This window comes from Emydura macquarii, unplaced genomic scaffold (assembly GCF_026122565.2).
Source record: "Emydura macquarii macquarii isolate MOO-44397 ecotype Brisbane River unplaced genomic scaffold, CSIRO-AGI_Emac_v2 contig_2473, whole genome shotgun sequence".
NCBI lineage: Eukaryota > Metazoa > Chordata > Testudines > Chelidae > Emydura > Emydura macquarii.
Genome location: NW_027132610.1, coordinates 1,084,993 through 1,102,181, shown reverse-complemented (window position 1 = coordinate 1,102,181; position 17,189 = coordinate 1,084,993). Strand labels below are relative to the sequence as shown.

General features: G+C 39.2%; 1 protein-coding gene across 1 annotated transcript in view; it reads right to left on the bottom strand.

Annotated features, from left to right (window-relative positions):
- ATM (ATM serine/threonine kinase) overlaps positions 1-17,189 on the bottom strand; it is a 123,819-nt gene that overhangs the window by 27,924 nt on the left and 78,706 nt on the right. Inside the window, exons 40-50 of the mRNA XM_067562811.1 lie at positions 15,070-15,158; positions 14,882-14,984; positions 14,040-14,188; positions 10,945-11,049; positions 10,006-10,125; positions 8,699-8,933; positions 6,889-7,056; positions 3,804-3,923; positions 2,676-2,893; positions 1,958-2,165; positions 524-637 (exon numbers count right to left, since the gene is read on the bottom strand). Coding sequence (XP_067418912.1) covers positions 524-637; positions 1,958-2,165; positions 2,676-2,893; positions 3,804-3,923; positions 6,889-7,056; positions 8,699-8,933; positions 10,006-10,125; positions 10,945-11,049; positions 14,040-14,188; positions 14,882-14,984; positions 15,070-15,158 — 1,629 coding nt within the window. The remainder of the gene's footprint in view (positions 1-523; positions 638-1,957; positions 2,166-2,675; positions 2,894-3,803; positions 3,924-6,888; positions 7,057-8,698; positions 8,934-10,005; positions 10,126-10,944; positions 11,050-14,039; positions 14,189-14,881; positions 14,985-15,069; positions 15,159-17,189) is intronic.

Sequence of the window (17,189 nt, the reverse complement as noted above, 5' to 3'; positions counted from 1 at the left end):
TTCATCAAAATCCTTGCTAACGGGCTTGCAATTTCATGTGCTAGTTCCTTTAATATTCTTGGATGGAGATTATCTGCTTCCCCTACACCTGATTTAATCCTATTAAGATGTTTGAGTTTGGCTTCTACATCAGATGTGGTAATTTCTACCTCCATATCCTCATTCCCATTAGCCACCCTACCGCTATCCCGAAGCTCATCAACCTCATTAAAAACTGAGGCAAAGTATTTGTTTAGAATAGATATTCAGCCATGCCTAGATTATCCTTAACCTCCACCCCATCCACAGTGCTTAGAGGTCCCACTTCTTCTTTCTTTGGTTTTTTTCCTATTTATATGGCTATAGAGCCTTTTACTATTGGTTTTAATTCCCTTTACAAGGTCCTACTCTACCTGGCTTTTGACTCATTCAGGAAAGAATTGTGCTAAGGAAGACACGTTATGTTTAGGAGTTTTAACATTAAGTAAGATGCATCTCTGTGTCATTCACTTAATCACAACACTTATGATTTAATATTAATTACATTATTTAAAACTTCATTAAATCCTAGACAGCCCGTGATCTTGGTTCCCATTCGAGCAGCCAGTTGGTACATCAGAGGCAAAAACTTGTATGATGGAATCTTCTCTGCATTTGTCTGTTGAAAGAGAAATCAGATGTAAAGCAACAATGCACATAAAAGAGATCACAAACTCAAATCAGTAGATCGGCACCAATGGGTTCGTACTGATATTTTAAAAATATTTTAAAAATATTTATCAGTTACCCAAGTGGCAGCGTGCTGCACATCACTCCCTCTTTCCTAGTCTCTCTCTGGGTTCCACAAGTCCCACTGCTTGCAGTTTGTTCAGAATTCAACAGCACAACTGCTTATGAGTTTGAGCTATTAGGCTCATACTCAGCCCACTTTGCATTCTTTACACTGAGTGCCTATTAAGTAGCAGATTCAGTTTAAATTAGCTTTACTGGTTTATAAAACTATGAATGGGACTGACCCTGATTGTATTTGAGATCTCTTCATTAAGTCTCTAATTATTATTATTATTATTATTAATAAAAGTGCTATTATTATTTTATTACAGCAGTGCTTAGATGCCTCAATTAAGATTGAGACCCCATTGCTCTGAGTGCTATATAAACAGATGATAAGAGACAGGCCCCCGCTGGGAAAGCTTACAATCTAATTTGAGACAAGAAACAACATGAGCATATGAAAAACATACAAAGGAAAGAAGGGAGGACACAAAGATGCCTGTGAAAGGACACATGATTACAGTTCTGTGCATTGTTCAATTGTTCCAAGTAATTCTAATTTTTTTAAATTAAATTATAAGACAGAGAAAAGAAATAAGCTAGATATCAGTAATCACTATTAGCAATTTATCTAACTCTTATCAGTTAACAATTTCCTTCAGGTGTCATGGTAGAAATGGTAGATGCTTACAATTTAAATTAGACATAAGACAGCAAATAATGAGAAAGGAAGAGTAAAAGGCATGGGGAGGGCAAAGGTACAACAGTGAAAGATCATAACATTAAGCATATCTTGTGGACACTTTTGTTAACTTTTGTTAATAATATATAAGGGACAGAGACAGAAAAGAGGAATGCAGTTAATTGATAGAGGGTGATAAATGTGTAATACATAGCAAATAAGGTGAGTTTTGAGGATAAACTAAAGAAGGCTGTTGCACAGGGTCATGTGCCATACTCCAGATATATGGACACCTTGAGAAAGTGTGTGGAGTAGCTAATGGAAGGAGGTAGATGGAGAGAGCAAATAAGTGAGATGTTTTGGCAGAGTGCAGTGCATGATAAGGATTAAGATACAAATAAAAGATGAGAGGTGGACACATTGGCAGAGCTGTGCAAAGCCTAGAATGTGAGGATGAGGAATCTGTATTTGATTTTCATGTAGAATCATAAGGATAAGAAAAAAGTAAGAACAGAAACTAACCTTCATCATTCCATTGACTTCAAAAACTGCAGAGTTCTCAAGCCAGAGGGAGCAGAGCCGGAAGATCCACATGTCATGCTCTTCTCCACTAAATAAGCAACTGATGTAGTTTTCTACTGCTTTGCACAAGAAACGTTTACAATCCTCCTTCAGTGCACGAATTGCACATTCATCAAGTTCAAGCTCCCGCTGAACCTTCACAGTGTATCTATGAATGGACATTAATCATCTGTCAAAACACTGATGAGGAGATTGTAGGTGAGAGAACTCCAGACTACTTTAAGAAATTTCCCAACATTTTATACTTGGTGTTGTACTATCAAAGAAAATCAGGCAATTCCTTAGAATCCTTTCACTGTCCTCTTCATTTGTGTACACAGGGCATTATTGTTCTGTGATTAAAACAAACTAAAAATCTAGTCCCGTTTTTTCTACTGACTGGAGCTGAACACACCAATATAAAAGTGAATTTCTGGGACAGGAAACAAGCACAAAGCCTTGAGCCACCTCCAACAGAAAATAGAGAACCACTAAAGCTTAGAGTTTTCCCTCACTTTCCCTTCCACTTACTAAGGCTATAAGTGAAATAGTCAGATGAACATTAAGATTCCTTTCGCTCTACTGCATGTGCAAATCCCAAAGCTGGTTTCATTTTATTCTCTACTAGGCTGCTGTATGCCATTAACTGTAGTTACCTTCCTGCAGACTGGACACCCACCTGTTTGTCTGAACCCTATGCTCCCTTAGGAGGCCAACTTCCTCCTTGGCCTTCTTCAGCAAAGCTTGCTTGTTTTCAAATTCTGAGGATTTCATGTAGTTCTCAATTCTTTGGTACTGGGTATCAGAGAAACGAGCTAAAGAAAGGAAAGCCTTCATCTTTCCAGTTTTTAGCTCATCACTGGTGTCTCCACTGTGGCTCCCAGCAACTTCCACTGCCTAAAAGGAAAGTTACAAATATTGTAATGATAAGATTTATGATCATGTTGGCATAATAGCTAAAGTCTAAATAGCTAAAGTCTATTATCAAACAACTCTCTAATTACTTAATGTTTGTATATGCTGGCAGAGCACATACAAAATAAAACCAACAGTATTCAAGTTATTTTCCTACTTGAATTTAATCCTCAGAAAGAACTTTGATTTTTCAGCACTAGAAGCCAATGTCCTTTTTATCTACAGCACTTGTAATGGAAGTCACCCAATGCTTATTATGTATTACTCATATAGTAACATAGTTGTATATGGTGCTTTACAGTATGGATAAAGAAAGATTTTCTGCCCTGAAGAGCTTACAGTGTAAGAAGGGCAGTCTAACAAACACAAGGGCAAGGAGATGACAACACAAGACAGAAGAGAGGCTGAAATTACAAGCAAAACTGAGATGATGGTAAAAGTATTTGGAGAGTATCAGAAAAGTCAGAAGGGATAACTATAACTGAAGTCACAAATTAGCATGTGATGGAGCATGAGCAAGGAAAGGAGTGGAAAGCAATACTGAAATCAATGAGACGGCTGCAGAGAGAATACAACAAAAGAGATAAGTGAGTGCGCAGACCATACTGAAGGCAAGATCAGGGAGGAACCTCTACCGTGAGTGGAGGAGTACTAAAGCCACATCACTGTACCTCCAAAGAGACTATTAAATCTAAGTTTCACTGTGGATTCTATAAAATCATTAATAAAGACTATTTTTGCATCTGAAGTGCTATTTTAAATATACTGAAAATTCATAGTTTCAATATGGAAAAATGAATGCTGCATTGTAAAATTTACTTTACATTTTTCCAAGATATTATATACAGCAGAATCTATTTCAAAAGTCGCATGTTTTGAAGTTCCACCCTACCTTTTCCAAGTATTTCTGCATGATAACTGTAGGGTTTTCCAAGCATGTTTCTGCTAACCAGTTTCCACATAATCTCAGACACTCTGTGTATATCAGTCTTAAGCTCAGATCATTCTCAACCTTTGGAGAAACACATTTTTTAGGTAAAAACATATCAGACTTCAAATCAAAAATAATTTTCCATAAAAGATCGTCAACCAGTAAAATCCTTTTATCTTCCAAATACAACAATTTAAATGAATTAGGCCCAATATCAAGGTTACATATTGACAGAGTGCTGTCACTGTACCATCCCAGCCACAGCCGTCAACATCCTTAATCACACACCATATCTGACTGAAGGGGTGTAAAAGGATTTGAGTTTTAACAATAAAAACAAGACTTCTGGACTAAATTTAACAAAAACTATACAAATTGACCAAGTTACATTCCTATAATTTTTAGGGTGGAACTCTGGAAGAGAGGTTGGCAGGCAGTAAGCCGTGAGAGAATTCAGCTAGAGGTGAACTAGAGCTGTGGATATCTACAACATGAGAGGTGGATATGGAATCCTATTTCCTTGCATGAGTGACACCACCTTTGAGAAAGACTTGTGGAAAGGTCTGAGATTTAACTAACTAATAATGTTCATGTTATCAAGTTTCTATTTGTAAATAAATGCTGAAGCACTGGAGACAATTTATTCTTGCTCTTAACTGTTCTTAGTGTGGTGTGAAGCTTGCAGCTATGTGGTGAGATTTTTGTGCTGGCTGTGTGGGGGTGTGTGGATGTGTTTGGTAACTTGAAGCCACCTTTGTGCGCTCCTGATTTTGGGTTGTGCCAGGGGCTGGAGAGGCCTAAATTATAGTAGCCTCTGTGAATTGTCCTATGGGCCACAGCACTTCCTGGAATCTCTATAGTACTATGTGTTGCAGCTCCATGCCCATCATGCCCCAAGCTCCATCCTCTAAGCCAGGGCTTGGGGAGGACAGCTGTGTGACTGTCTTCTGCAGTGCCTATACCAGAGGAATCCTTCCCCAGTCTGATACAGGGCTTTTAGGGCCCCTTTATAGAATCACAGAATTGAGAATATAGAATCATAGAGAGTTGGAAGGGACCTCAGGAGGTTATCTAGTCCAACCCCCTGCTCAAAGCAGGACTAACCTCAGCTAAATAATCCCAGCCAAGGCTTTGTCAAGCCACAGCTTAAAAACCTTCAAAGATGGAGATTCCACCACCTCCCTAGGTAACCCATTCCAGTGCTTCACCACCCTCCTAGTGAGAAATTTTTTCCTAAAATCCAACCTAGACCTTCCCCACTGCAACTTAAGACCATTGCTCCTAGTTCTGTCATCTACCACCACTGAGAACACCCTAGCTCCAACCTCCCTGGAACCCGCTTTCAGGTAGTTAAAGGCTGTTATCAAATATCCCTTCATTCTTCTCTTCTGCAGACTAAATAAGCCCAGTTCCCTCAGCCTCTCCTCATAAGTCTTGTGCTCCAACCCCCTAATCATTTTTGTTGCCTTCCTCTGGACTTTTTCCAATTTGTTTTGGGGGGGCTCAAAACTGGACACAATACTCCAAATATAGCCTCACCAGTGCTGAATAGAGGGGAATAATCACTTCCCTCGATCTGCTGACAATGCTCCTACTATTGCAGCTCAATATGCTATTAGTCTTCTTGGCAACCAGGGCACACTGCTGACTCATATCCAGCTTGTTATCCACTGGTACCCCCCAGGTCCTTTTCTGCAGAACTGCTGCCTAGCTTGTCAGTCCCCAGTCTGTAGCTATGCATGGGATTCTTCCGTCCAAAGTGCAGGACTCTGCACTTGTCCTTGTTGAACCTCATCAGATTTCTTTTGGCCCAATCCTCCAGTTTGTTTAGGTCCTTCTGTATCCTATCCCTACCTTCCAGGGTATCTACCACTCCCCCTAGCTTAGTGTCATCTGCAAACTTGCTGAGGGTGCAATCTACCCCATCCTCCAGATCATTAATGAAGATGTTGAACAAAACCGGCCACAGCACCGACCCCTGGGGCACTCCGCTTGTGACCGGCTGCCAGCTAGACATGGAGCCATTGATCACTACTCGTTGAGCCCTATGCTCTAGCCAGTTCTCGATCCATTTTATAGTCCATTCATCCAACCCATACTTCTTTAATTTGCTGATAAGAATACTGTGAGAGACCGTATCAAAAGCTTTGCTAAAGTCAAGGTATATCACGTCCACCGCTTTTCCCCACATCCACAGAGCCAGTCACTTCTTCATAGAAAGCAATCAGATTGGTCAGGCATGACTTTCCCTTGGTGAATCCATGTTGACTCTTCCTGATCACCTTCCTCTCTTCTAAGTGCCTTAAAATGGATTCCTTGAGGACCTGCTCCATGATTTTTCCAGGGATTAAGGTGAGGCTGACTGGTCTGTAGTTCCCTGATCCTCTTTCCTCCCTTTCTTGAAGATGGGCACTATATTTGCTTTTTTCCAGTCATCAGGGACCTCCCCCAATTGCCACAAGCTTTCAAAGTAATAGCTAATGGCTCTGAAATCACATTATGGTGCTCTGGTCCTTTCAAATGGCATAAATGGGCCAAAGCAGGGGTGAAAATCTCACTTTTTTAAATAAAAAATCTTTATAACTTCATAGATACTGTTATAGTTCTTTAGATATTACAGGGGCTAAATAAATCTACATTTCCATTAGCCTATTTGCACTGTGTTCAGACATACAGGAGATAAGCTTATCTGATCCACATGAAACACACTTTGTTAAGATTGAGGTAATATCAAGAAAAATCCTCTCTACTCTGAAAAGGTATGAACAAAGTGGTGACAATGAAAGCAAAATAATCAGTAAAGAATCTCTAATTCCTGCAGTCTTGCAAAGACTTCTGTGACACTCATTCCTTCTTAAATCCACACCCCACCCCCCCCCGCACCCCCAGATAATGTTTGTATATACATCTGTGTGCTTTAGGCTTTTTAACTATCCCAAACATGGACTTTTGCCTTTTTATTCACTCCAAAGGAAAACCTCTAGAAAGTTGGAATTAAGTTAAATAATTTACTTCCCACTAAGTAAACACACAATGTAACACACACCTGAAACCAATTTGTATCCAATTTCTTGATCATCTGCTTGAGAATACTCAGTGCTAGACTTTCTTCTTTTTTAGCCCAGAAAACCTGAGCTTCCTCCAGTTGCCACTCAGAGACTACACACCTAGCTGGATTGTATTGTTTGATCTGAAACATTGCTCTTTCAGGAAGCTGAAATAGAAAAACTAAATTGTCAGTTATATTAAGTATGGACACACACATCACAGCAGGCTCTTTGACTCCATCAGTACTTTGCTTTATTTCTTTAACATATCCCTCTTCTGCCTGCTTAGTGTTAAAATTGTTTTGTTGGGAAGGAAGCAAGGTTTGTTTAAGCATTAAAGCACTGGAACAGGCTACCCTATATCATTCTGACTACCAAGAAGTTTCAAAGTATAGATTCTTGAATGGAGCTTCACAGAACATTAAGTATTGCCATTTAATATTTTAATTACTGTGAGATATGGGGTACTGAAATTCCAAAAATCATATTTATAACAATTACCATTAAGATAACAATAATCAATTTTTTAGTTTGCAAAATTTTAAATTAAAGTGACATTTTCAGAAAAATGACATCTTCATAGTCAGTAAATCTGTGTGTAAATAGAGTCATCTTTACTCACTTTACTGGTGAAATCGGTATTTTCAATACTCTTTAGTCATGTTAACACCACAAAGCCTATATGGGACTATGAATTATGAATTATTATGAATTATATTCATATTATATTATTCAATTATATTCATAACCAAAAAATGGTTAAAAAGAGGTTCAAAATGTGTTTTAATGGAGACCAGCTAATACTGAAAATAATAATACATTTTTGTTACAAACATTTCAGACAATTAAAAAAACCCAAATGTTAGAATATCTGAAAAGGGTGAAAGATGAAGGATTATATAGCAGTGGATCTCTTAAGCCATTTTGGAGAAACTGAGTGAAATTGTGGCGCCAGTGAAGTCAATGGAAGTTTTGCATTGTACTTTAATGGGCCAAGATTTCACCCATTATGTGCCAAAAAGGCTAGAAACATTCTTAAACCAACATCCAGTAAATTTTTAAAACAACATAATTTTATAATTTCACATGCTCTCTCTCATTCCAGGATAGATATTTTTTAGGATTGGTTTCATTTCAAGGAGATTAAGAGGATAGAAAGTATTGCTGCTCCGTAATTCTGGGTCAAAGCTGTTAATCAAGCTCCAAATGCACAAAATGTATTACTGGTGCTCATATGGTCGCCAGAAGTAGCCCAGGTTGCTTTTCACATCCTAAATTGAGTTTTCAGGACATGCAGATTGAACTGAAAACTGAACATATTTCATTTGAAAGTCACTGGGATAAAAAATTGGAATTTTACATGGTAATTCATAGAGATTTGCTTTTCAGAGTATAATGGCACTTTAAGTGTATATACATTTGAACATGACACCAAATATGATGATGCTGAGGAATTCCTTCTGCAACTCTACCCTGGAATGTATGGCATGTTGGTGAGACTTTATATTTACCCAGAGTAGCAAACTGGAGTTACAGAGTTATAGAAACATCATTTACAGGCAAAAAATCCGGTTTTATAACATACACCACAAAGATAGGCATGTAATTATGAACAAAAGTGTGAAGATAGCCTGTAGCATTCATACAGTATTATGTAGACTGACTCTCCAGACAAATAATTCAATGAATAAACTTAGACGGAGTATAGGAATTTTAGCTTACTGATTTTTCAGCATTATAATGAAAAAGTTCTTTATTAACTGGAAAAGTAAAATGTTTTTCAGACTAATGCTGGCTGGAATTAGTTACCTGGGTGTTTTTGGCAGTTCGTGCCAGTCTGGACAGTTCCACTTGATGTTTGGTCAGAATATCTTTAATGCATTCTCTTTTGGAATTCTCACTTTCCTTCTCTAAAAGGATTTCCAGAATTACAGTGCGTAAGGCCATGATAGGCTCCTGGAAACCAAAGTCACTGTCCTTGAGAAGCTGCGACTGTCTCTGCCACTTCAGATAAACATCATTCAGTTGTTTATTAGTAACAGATCTGAAATCATAGACATTATGAAAGAAAAAGGAAAAAATGCTGCTGTTTACTTCTGACCAAATACCAATAATCTGAGATGTGAAGGAGCTTGTTTTATAAATATGAAACCCTTCCTGATCATGTGCAGAATAAACATCTTGAAAAACAAGCAAGTGGAGGGTAAGGGTTATAAGAAGATATGTAACTTAAATAAAAAATTATGCAGAACAGCTGATTTAAAGCAAACCGAGGTTTCTGAGGGAAACAGCTGGAAGGCATGACAAATCCAGTGTACATGTTCTTGACTACTTGTTTGGATTTAATTTGCTAAATTCTAGTATGTGATAAGGCTGGTAACAAAAGGCTGGCAAAGGGAATTTTAACTTGTATCTATATGGCTGCATGACAGAATGAGGGTGATATTCTCAGCTCGACAGACATACTCAAACTAGCAGTCTTCCGGCTAGAATGCTAAAAATAGAATGTGGCTGCGGCAGCACAAGCTGCAGGATGGTGATTTATATGGCCCATATTTTTATTATTCTGCACGCCTTTCAGATGTACTCTCCAGCTACAACTGTTTTATCTTTTTAGAGTATAAGCTTTTTGGGGAAAGTACTATGTTGTTTTTTGTGTTTGTACAGCACCTAGCACACTGTGGGAGCTACTGGAAAACAAATAATAAATACTACTAAATCATTAATAAATATTAGTGCTGACAATGTTCACAATAAACAAAAATAAAGACAGTCAATGCCCTGAAGAGCTTACAGTTTGGAAGGTAAACAAATAGAAAACAGAATGCAGTCGGAAATCCAGCAGAATCTAATATTGTGATTTCCCTAATACCACCATTCTTTTCCTGTTTTTACAGACAGGAAGATATTTATAGAAAAAGGCCTTTATTTATAACTAGCGAACCTGTGAAGTTGCTTGTAAACATGGTATCTATAAAGAATGTTTGTTCAAAGAAGGAAGACAGATGGCCTAGCCTTTAGTGACAGGTTGCTTAAAAATGGCTGTGAGGTGCAAGAACAATGTCAGACTCATAGCTAGAACAGGAAGGGGAATCTAACACGAAGGAATAAAATACCTGGAGAAAAGCTGTCCTATGTTTTCCAACTCTCCAATGGTCTGTAATCTGCAGAGTGTGGGATATAATGAAAATACAGACTCAAGACTGCCTTTGCACAGCTCCGCTACTTCATTCACCCTAGGGATACAAATCAGCAATGCTAAATACCGTTATCTATTGACAATATGGTTTCCATGTACAGAATAGATATCAAATACACAGTATATTGCATATATTTTTTATTTCAGTTAAGGAAGAATTTTGCAAAATTATTAAAATCTAAATTCAAGGTTTCTCACCTACGAATCGACATGAAAAAGCTATCAAGTTTATTGCCCCATTGCCTATATGATATGTGATTTAAAGGGACTATTCAGAAGGATGTCTTGTCTATTAACAGGAAGGGGATGTATGCTAATGGATAGTGACTTCTCCATAAACAGTAACTCTATTTTTAAAAAATTTAATTTGTCCCTCCCTTATGCCACATTCTTGCTGCTCCGTTGAGAACTGCTGGTATTTTGGCATAACAGGAGCTATAGAAACAAGAACTTGTTATGGTATAAAATGCCAGTACTTTGTCTCTTCCTGCTTAGTTTGAGAATTAAGGCTTTTAATATATACCATTATTGTTTAGCTTGTGCAGCCTTATCTATATGTAAAAAAAAGAGTGACTATAAAATATCTCTACTAAAAAGATTCTATATACATGTCACAAGCCACATATAAAGCCACTTTACAAAATTAAAACAAAATTAGTTCTGGCCTTGTGGCAGGCATGCATGTCCTCAACACTAACATTACTTGTAAAGGCATGAAAAGGAGAATTAAGGTCAAAATTTACAAGTCAAGTTTCAGCTCAAATATCCGTTTGATTTTGTTTTTGTAACACTGTCTTCCAGCTGCACAAATACAATAAAGTCACACACAGCATGTCTATAGGCATTTGGTTTTTACCTGGCATCTTTTAGGCCTTCATGGAAAGCAAAGAATTCTCTATCTCTTAAAGATTGCAGAGCACCATACAGTGATTCATGGTAGCCTGGTCTTCCCATCTCATCGCTTTAAAAAGATTTAAAACAGCAAAATTATATTTACACCTAAGGCCATCAATGATCTTTATGATTGAAAACTACAGCATTAACACACTCTTTGATATAGCACATTTAAGTCATTTTGGAGATGTCTTCATAAGACAGACAAAATATCCTAACTGAATAAGGAGTATAGCCAGGAGTTTTTCAGTGTTTGGACAAAGTGCTATTTTGATTTGACTAAAAAGTAAAAAGCAGCCCTGTAACACAATACATTCTAAGTTCTTGTTTTAAAGTAAACAAAATAAAAAGGCAGTGAAAATTATTAAAATTGTATTTTATACAAGATGGAGTCAAATTTTCAAATTACATTATAAATATATGTAATTATTCCAAAAACTATCATAGAATAAATCTACAATTTTTACCATAAACAACAAAATGCACACATGTAAAGGTTCTTGTATTATCTGACTGTGTTCTAATGTGTACCATCAGCATTTAATAGCATTTCTGAATCTGGATCACCTTCCCAGGGGCAGCCTCACCTGACACCATGCATATCCGCAAGTTGCAGATAATGGAATGCCCTACAGATATGGAAGGTAGCTGTGATAGAAGCAGGAAAACCTGTGGAAGAAGCAGTCGTGGACAATCTGACAGTAGTACCAATAGTGTGTGATGGTACAGCAGTTGGTGCTGCTGCTCCAGTAAAATGCCATATGCTCCTAAAGATGGTAGTGGACATGGCGAATGTAAACTGCCATCAAATAAGCCTGTAGCCAATGACAACGTACGAGGGCATATAATTTGCCCCTCCAGAAATAACCCTGGAAAGGCAGAGGAACCATGAGGGGAGTCAATGGCATCTGCTAGGAAAAGGAATTCCAAATTTAAACCTGCATCCATATTTGTCACCCTACTTGTTGCAATTTTTGCACCAGTATTCCATGGATGGGAAAGTGGGGCTGGAATTGCACACACCTTTTCCACTATGCACAGTGCAGGTGATTCAGCAATGCAACATTGACTGCAACTTCTGAATCCAAGTCCTGTGATGCTGCTGGAAGTCCTTAATCACACTCCTACATACAGATGGCCTGGGAGTGACTGGAGCAAATGCAATAATTGTATCCTTTCTTGGGGTCAGAGCTGCCCTATCTAGTGTTGCTCTCTTCAAACAGGGAAAGGGTTGGAAAAAGATCCCTTAAAAAATACTTGCTCCAATGAAATTTGTCAGAGTGCCATATCTTGACTGGTCATCCAGCTTTATGATAGTCTAAATATAAGGAAGATCTAAATAAGTTTTGCAGCTAGGAATGTTCACACACTCCTTGACAGCGGCGGTGGACCGGGCCGTAGAACCACTACACTTGGCAGAATGTTGGCATGGTACAGTATAGATATTGCTGCAGTGAGACAAGACTTTCTGGTGAATCACAGCTCCAAGAAGCAGGTGCTATTTACACCTTTTACTAAATTGGCGAATATGAGGATGAATGAAGATGTGCTCAGGTGCGGGTTTTGCCATCTGCTCTTTGAGTGCCCACACACTTGAGTCACTGCTGAAGGGTGTTAATGATGACAGACTTATATTCTTCTGCATTGGCCTTGTTAAAAGTTGTTATGCTTCTGTCATCAGTGCATATGCACTGACAATGATACACCCACATGAGGATAAGAACCCCTTTCTGGTCAACAGTGGCACCAAAGAAGGTTGTGTGCTGGTTCCCTCAGCTATGCTTATGGATGCATTTCATGACAGACAGAGGAGTATTTATCCAGTTCTATACTGATAGAAGTTGTTCAAGATGCAACACTGCCCTGCTCATACCAAAGTGTCAGATTTACTCATTAAGGAGCTTTAATTTGCTGATGACTACGCATTGGCTGCTCACTCAATTGATGACATTCAATTTATAATTGATCACTTCACATATGCAGTCAATCATTTTGGTTTCATAGTCCACCTAAAGAAAACTGAAGTACCATACCCAACATGTGTCAGGGGAGGCACATGTCTATCCAATGATTAAGTTCACCAGGGCTCCTCTTCAATAATTGGAGAAGTTTTGCTATCTAGGGAGTAAATAGTCACAGAATGCCACAACTAAGGAGGTCACCCATCCCACAACCAAGGCCAACTCTGCATTCCAATATGGAAAGATAGTGGCATCAAACTAAGCACTAAGCTAAATGTCTACTGGGCAGTTGTGCTTTCACTGCTTCTACATGGTTATGAGATATGGACAACATATTGCCTCCATATTAGGAAACCTGATCACCACCACATATGCCACCACCACATATGCCATCTTCAGTAAGTTTTTATACCATACACATTACACTGTAGCATTTTCGAATAGCTTGCCTTAAGCTTTTAAGGTGAGGGGATCTAGTGCCTTTTTCTCCCTAAGAGTAATATGGCCTTGCTCTTGTAGTCAGGAATAAGGTATACACTATTCCCAGCCCAGTACATCATGTCAGCATAGACTGTTCTTTACAAAGGAGTAGCCACAGAACCAAGTCTGACACTTTTTTCTTCAATTGTTGATGAAGTCACTTCATCAGATTAAGATGAAGTCTTAAGGCTCAAAGAGCAATCTTTTCATTCTCCTATTAATCAATAATGGATGCAGGAAAGCATTTCCCTCACATTTAAAAGGAAAAACAAAAAAAGAATCATCTTGCAGATGAGACTAAAAATGGAAAGAGATTTAAAAAAATAATTATCAGCAAATGAAAAGAGGAAATTATAATGTAAGACTGTATGCTATAACAGCAGCATTTATGATAATACAGACTGATATTCATACAATACAGGGTTTTTACATGAAAGGGGATTGATTTTTGTTTTTATTTCAATTATGCAAATAACTGAGATAAACAGTACTGCACCATTTCTACTCCACAGCAGTTATATTTTGACGTTTTCCTTTTCCTCAAAAACAAATAGCATTGTTAGATTAGGCTTTAACAGACTAGAGCTGGAAATGATTAACAGAGAAGTAATCTTACTTAGCAGAAGAGATGTGGTCCCACTGCATGTTCCGCCAAGCTGCCTGGTAACGAATTTCCTTCAGTTCAGCACACCACTCTGTGTTTTCATATTCCAAGCCTTTTAAATAGGTGGAAAGGGTATGGCAGAGCCCAAAATTCTGCAAGGCCTACAATCAGCAAGATTGGAAATTTAGTTAGGCAGAAATTAGTTATTGAAGTTGGAATTTAGTCAAATATTGGGGTGAACATCCCATGTCTTACAAAATGTGCCATACTGTATTTAATGACCACATGTAGACAAGATCTCAATTTTACTTTGTATCTGAAAGATGGCACCATCCAGCAGGATAGTGTATTGGAGGGTTTGTTATTTAGCAGTGGTTTTCAAACTGTGGTCTGCGGACTATGTCTAAGATTTCCAAAAGGATCTGCACCTCCATACAAAATTTTTATGGGTCTGCAAATGAAAGGTTGAAAATCACTGTTCTATAGTGATTCAGTTGGCAGAGCGCTAACAATACCATTACTTCCTGCAGCACCTATGTTTTTAGAAGCTCTTTATTTTGAATAATGACTTAACCCTTCTTAGTTTGAAATATCTGATGAGGGTCATAGCACAAGGTGATATGACTGCAGGCTTCCAAGATGAAATATAATATAGTATCTCATATTAACAACATATAGTGTGGTCATAGTCAAAGTGCTCCATACACATGAAATTATGTCAAAAACTAAAGCCCAGACTAGTATGTCAATAGAATACCAGAACAAATCAATTTAAAATTCACTGAAGCAAGAATACTTCTGATCACTGTAGGGGGCAATTCTTGTATTTATTTCCTACTACTGGAGTGAATTACCTCTATTATTCCTGCCTGGCGAGTAGCTGGAGGGAGGCTTGCTTCAAGGTCATATGTTACAAGGGCCTTTCCCCATGTGGCTTCATGCTCATATGTTCTTATCCTGTTACATGTAAAGAGCAATTGAGATTTCAAATGCTTCACAAACAAATAAAAGTATGTTTTTATACAAAATGAATAAATTGTACCTCGCTAATGGCTGTAACATTCTTCCTCCACCACAGCCATAGAGACTATCAGGCTCTCCAATACTTCTGTATATTTCCATGAGAAGGTCCTAAGACATACCATCACACAACAAAACATTTAAAAAATGACTTTTGAACATATTCAACTGTATTATGCATAAACATCTATATATCTGCATTAGAAAACCATGTAAGAGATTCTAACGATGCTTGACATATGCAAACGCTGCGATCAAAGGCAGGAAGATAAGGTTACTGAACCTGTGCAGTAACTGAGATTCTTCAAGATGGTGGTCCCTATGGGTGCTCTACGTTAAGCGAATCTGCGCCCCAGTGCTTGTAATCAGAGATTTGTTGTAGCAGTACCGGTTTAGATTGCACATGCGCTGTCCCCATTTCCTGCCGCTTCAGGTGGTTACATGGCACCTGGAACTGTTTAAAATCATCCCCCATGATGGGAGGTAGGGGCATGATGGCTTCATCTGAAGAAGAGAATGCAATATTGGCTGCTGGTGCAGCTTCCTGGTCTGAAGTCTCCTCTAATTCCTCGCCTGTCTGTTCCACAGGTTCAATGGTCTGGGTATAGAGAGTGAAGGAGAGTGCCTTGACCTCACTGGGGATGGACTGGAAGGCTTATGGTACTGCTGCTGCCCATGGGTCCCAATAAGGCCACTGTGGTGGAAATGACATAGGTGGTGGCATCCACGGGTGTCTGTACGAGCTCTGAGTTTCAGGTCCTATATGATAATCATGGTGTTCTGGTGGGCCTGATTTGCTGGGTGCATGTGTAGATGAGGAGTGATGGAAGGAGTAGAATTCCCCTTCATCCTCATTGTCCTCATCATTAGATAAGGGAGGAGCTGATCTGATTGGTGTGATGAGTTGGCACAGAGTGTGCTGGAGTGAGGTCAGTACCAAGGAGTGGAGCTTCTGGTGCCAAGAAGACTAGAAGATCCTTGTAGCAGAGGAATTGCTGCGGTGCTCAGAGCATCAGTACTGAAGAAGGTGTTGACGGTGGTACCGATGTCTTTGCTGCAGTCATCAGTGTCGAGGATTGCACGCTATGCACTGTAGAGGCAGAAGGTGGCGCCATAGTCTGGAGTGGTGTCAAACTGCTTGGCGCTGTATGTTTTATTGTGGTACCAAGGCAGAGATGATAGATCTCCCTTTGCTACCTTTATCCAAGTTAGCCCATGTAGGGTCTTTTGCTTGTGAGTTGTCCACGGTACTGGATGGGTCTGCTACCTCAGAGGTGGAAGGTCTTGGTATAGTCGGTACTGATGGGGTCTGCCAAGTCAGAGAATGCCTCTTTTTGGCAGATTCCCGAGGAGGAAGGTTGGAGCCCACTTCTTTGCTGCCTTCTTAGCAGAATGCTCTTTCCCTTGAGTAGGTGGAGGGGAACCTCTGTCAGAGGCTGCCATGGGAGACCGATGTCCAGCAGGGGACCCAAGATCCAGGATCGGACAACAGGCGCAGAGACTTCTCCATCACGAGGAGTTTTAAACTGCAGATCTCTCACCTTCCTGGCACAAGCTTTCAAATTGTGGCAGTGTGAGCACTTTTATAGAAAGTGTGTCTCGCCAAGGCAGAGAACTGTGCCCGTCAGACACTGGGATACACAGTCTGCATGCAAGGCAGAGTTTAAAACCCGGGGAACCAGGCAGTCCCCTCAGAGAAGGGTTTTCTCCAATGAGAGAAGGTAACTATGACACAGTAAGAGGTATCCCAACAACTGAACGGGGAAGAGTAAGTAAGTATTTAACTATCAACTAACCAGAACTAAAGCTAAAGCACAGAGGCACTGCTAAGTGCTCCGTCTCAAACTGAGGGCAGTAGAGAAGGAATTTAAGGGGGGAGGGTTTGGCTGCACAGCGCTATGTAGCCACCTGAGGCGGCACAAAATGGGAACAGCACATGTACGACTCAACCAGGTACTGCTACTACAAAACTCCAATTACAATAGCAGGGGCACAGATTCACCAGAAGTGGAGCATCCACAGGGACACTCCTCGAAGTTTACAGAGTTCCATACTCCAGTGCAATATTGTCAGACTGCCTAGACCAGAGACTCTAAATTCTTATGTTAAGATTTAAAAAAACATCATCAGAATTTAGTAAAT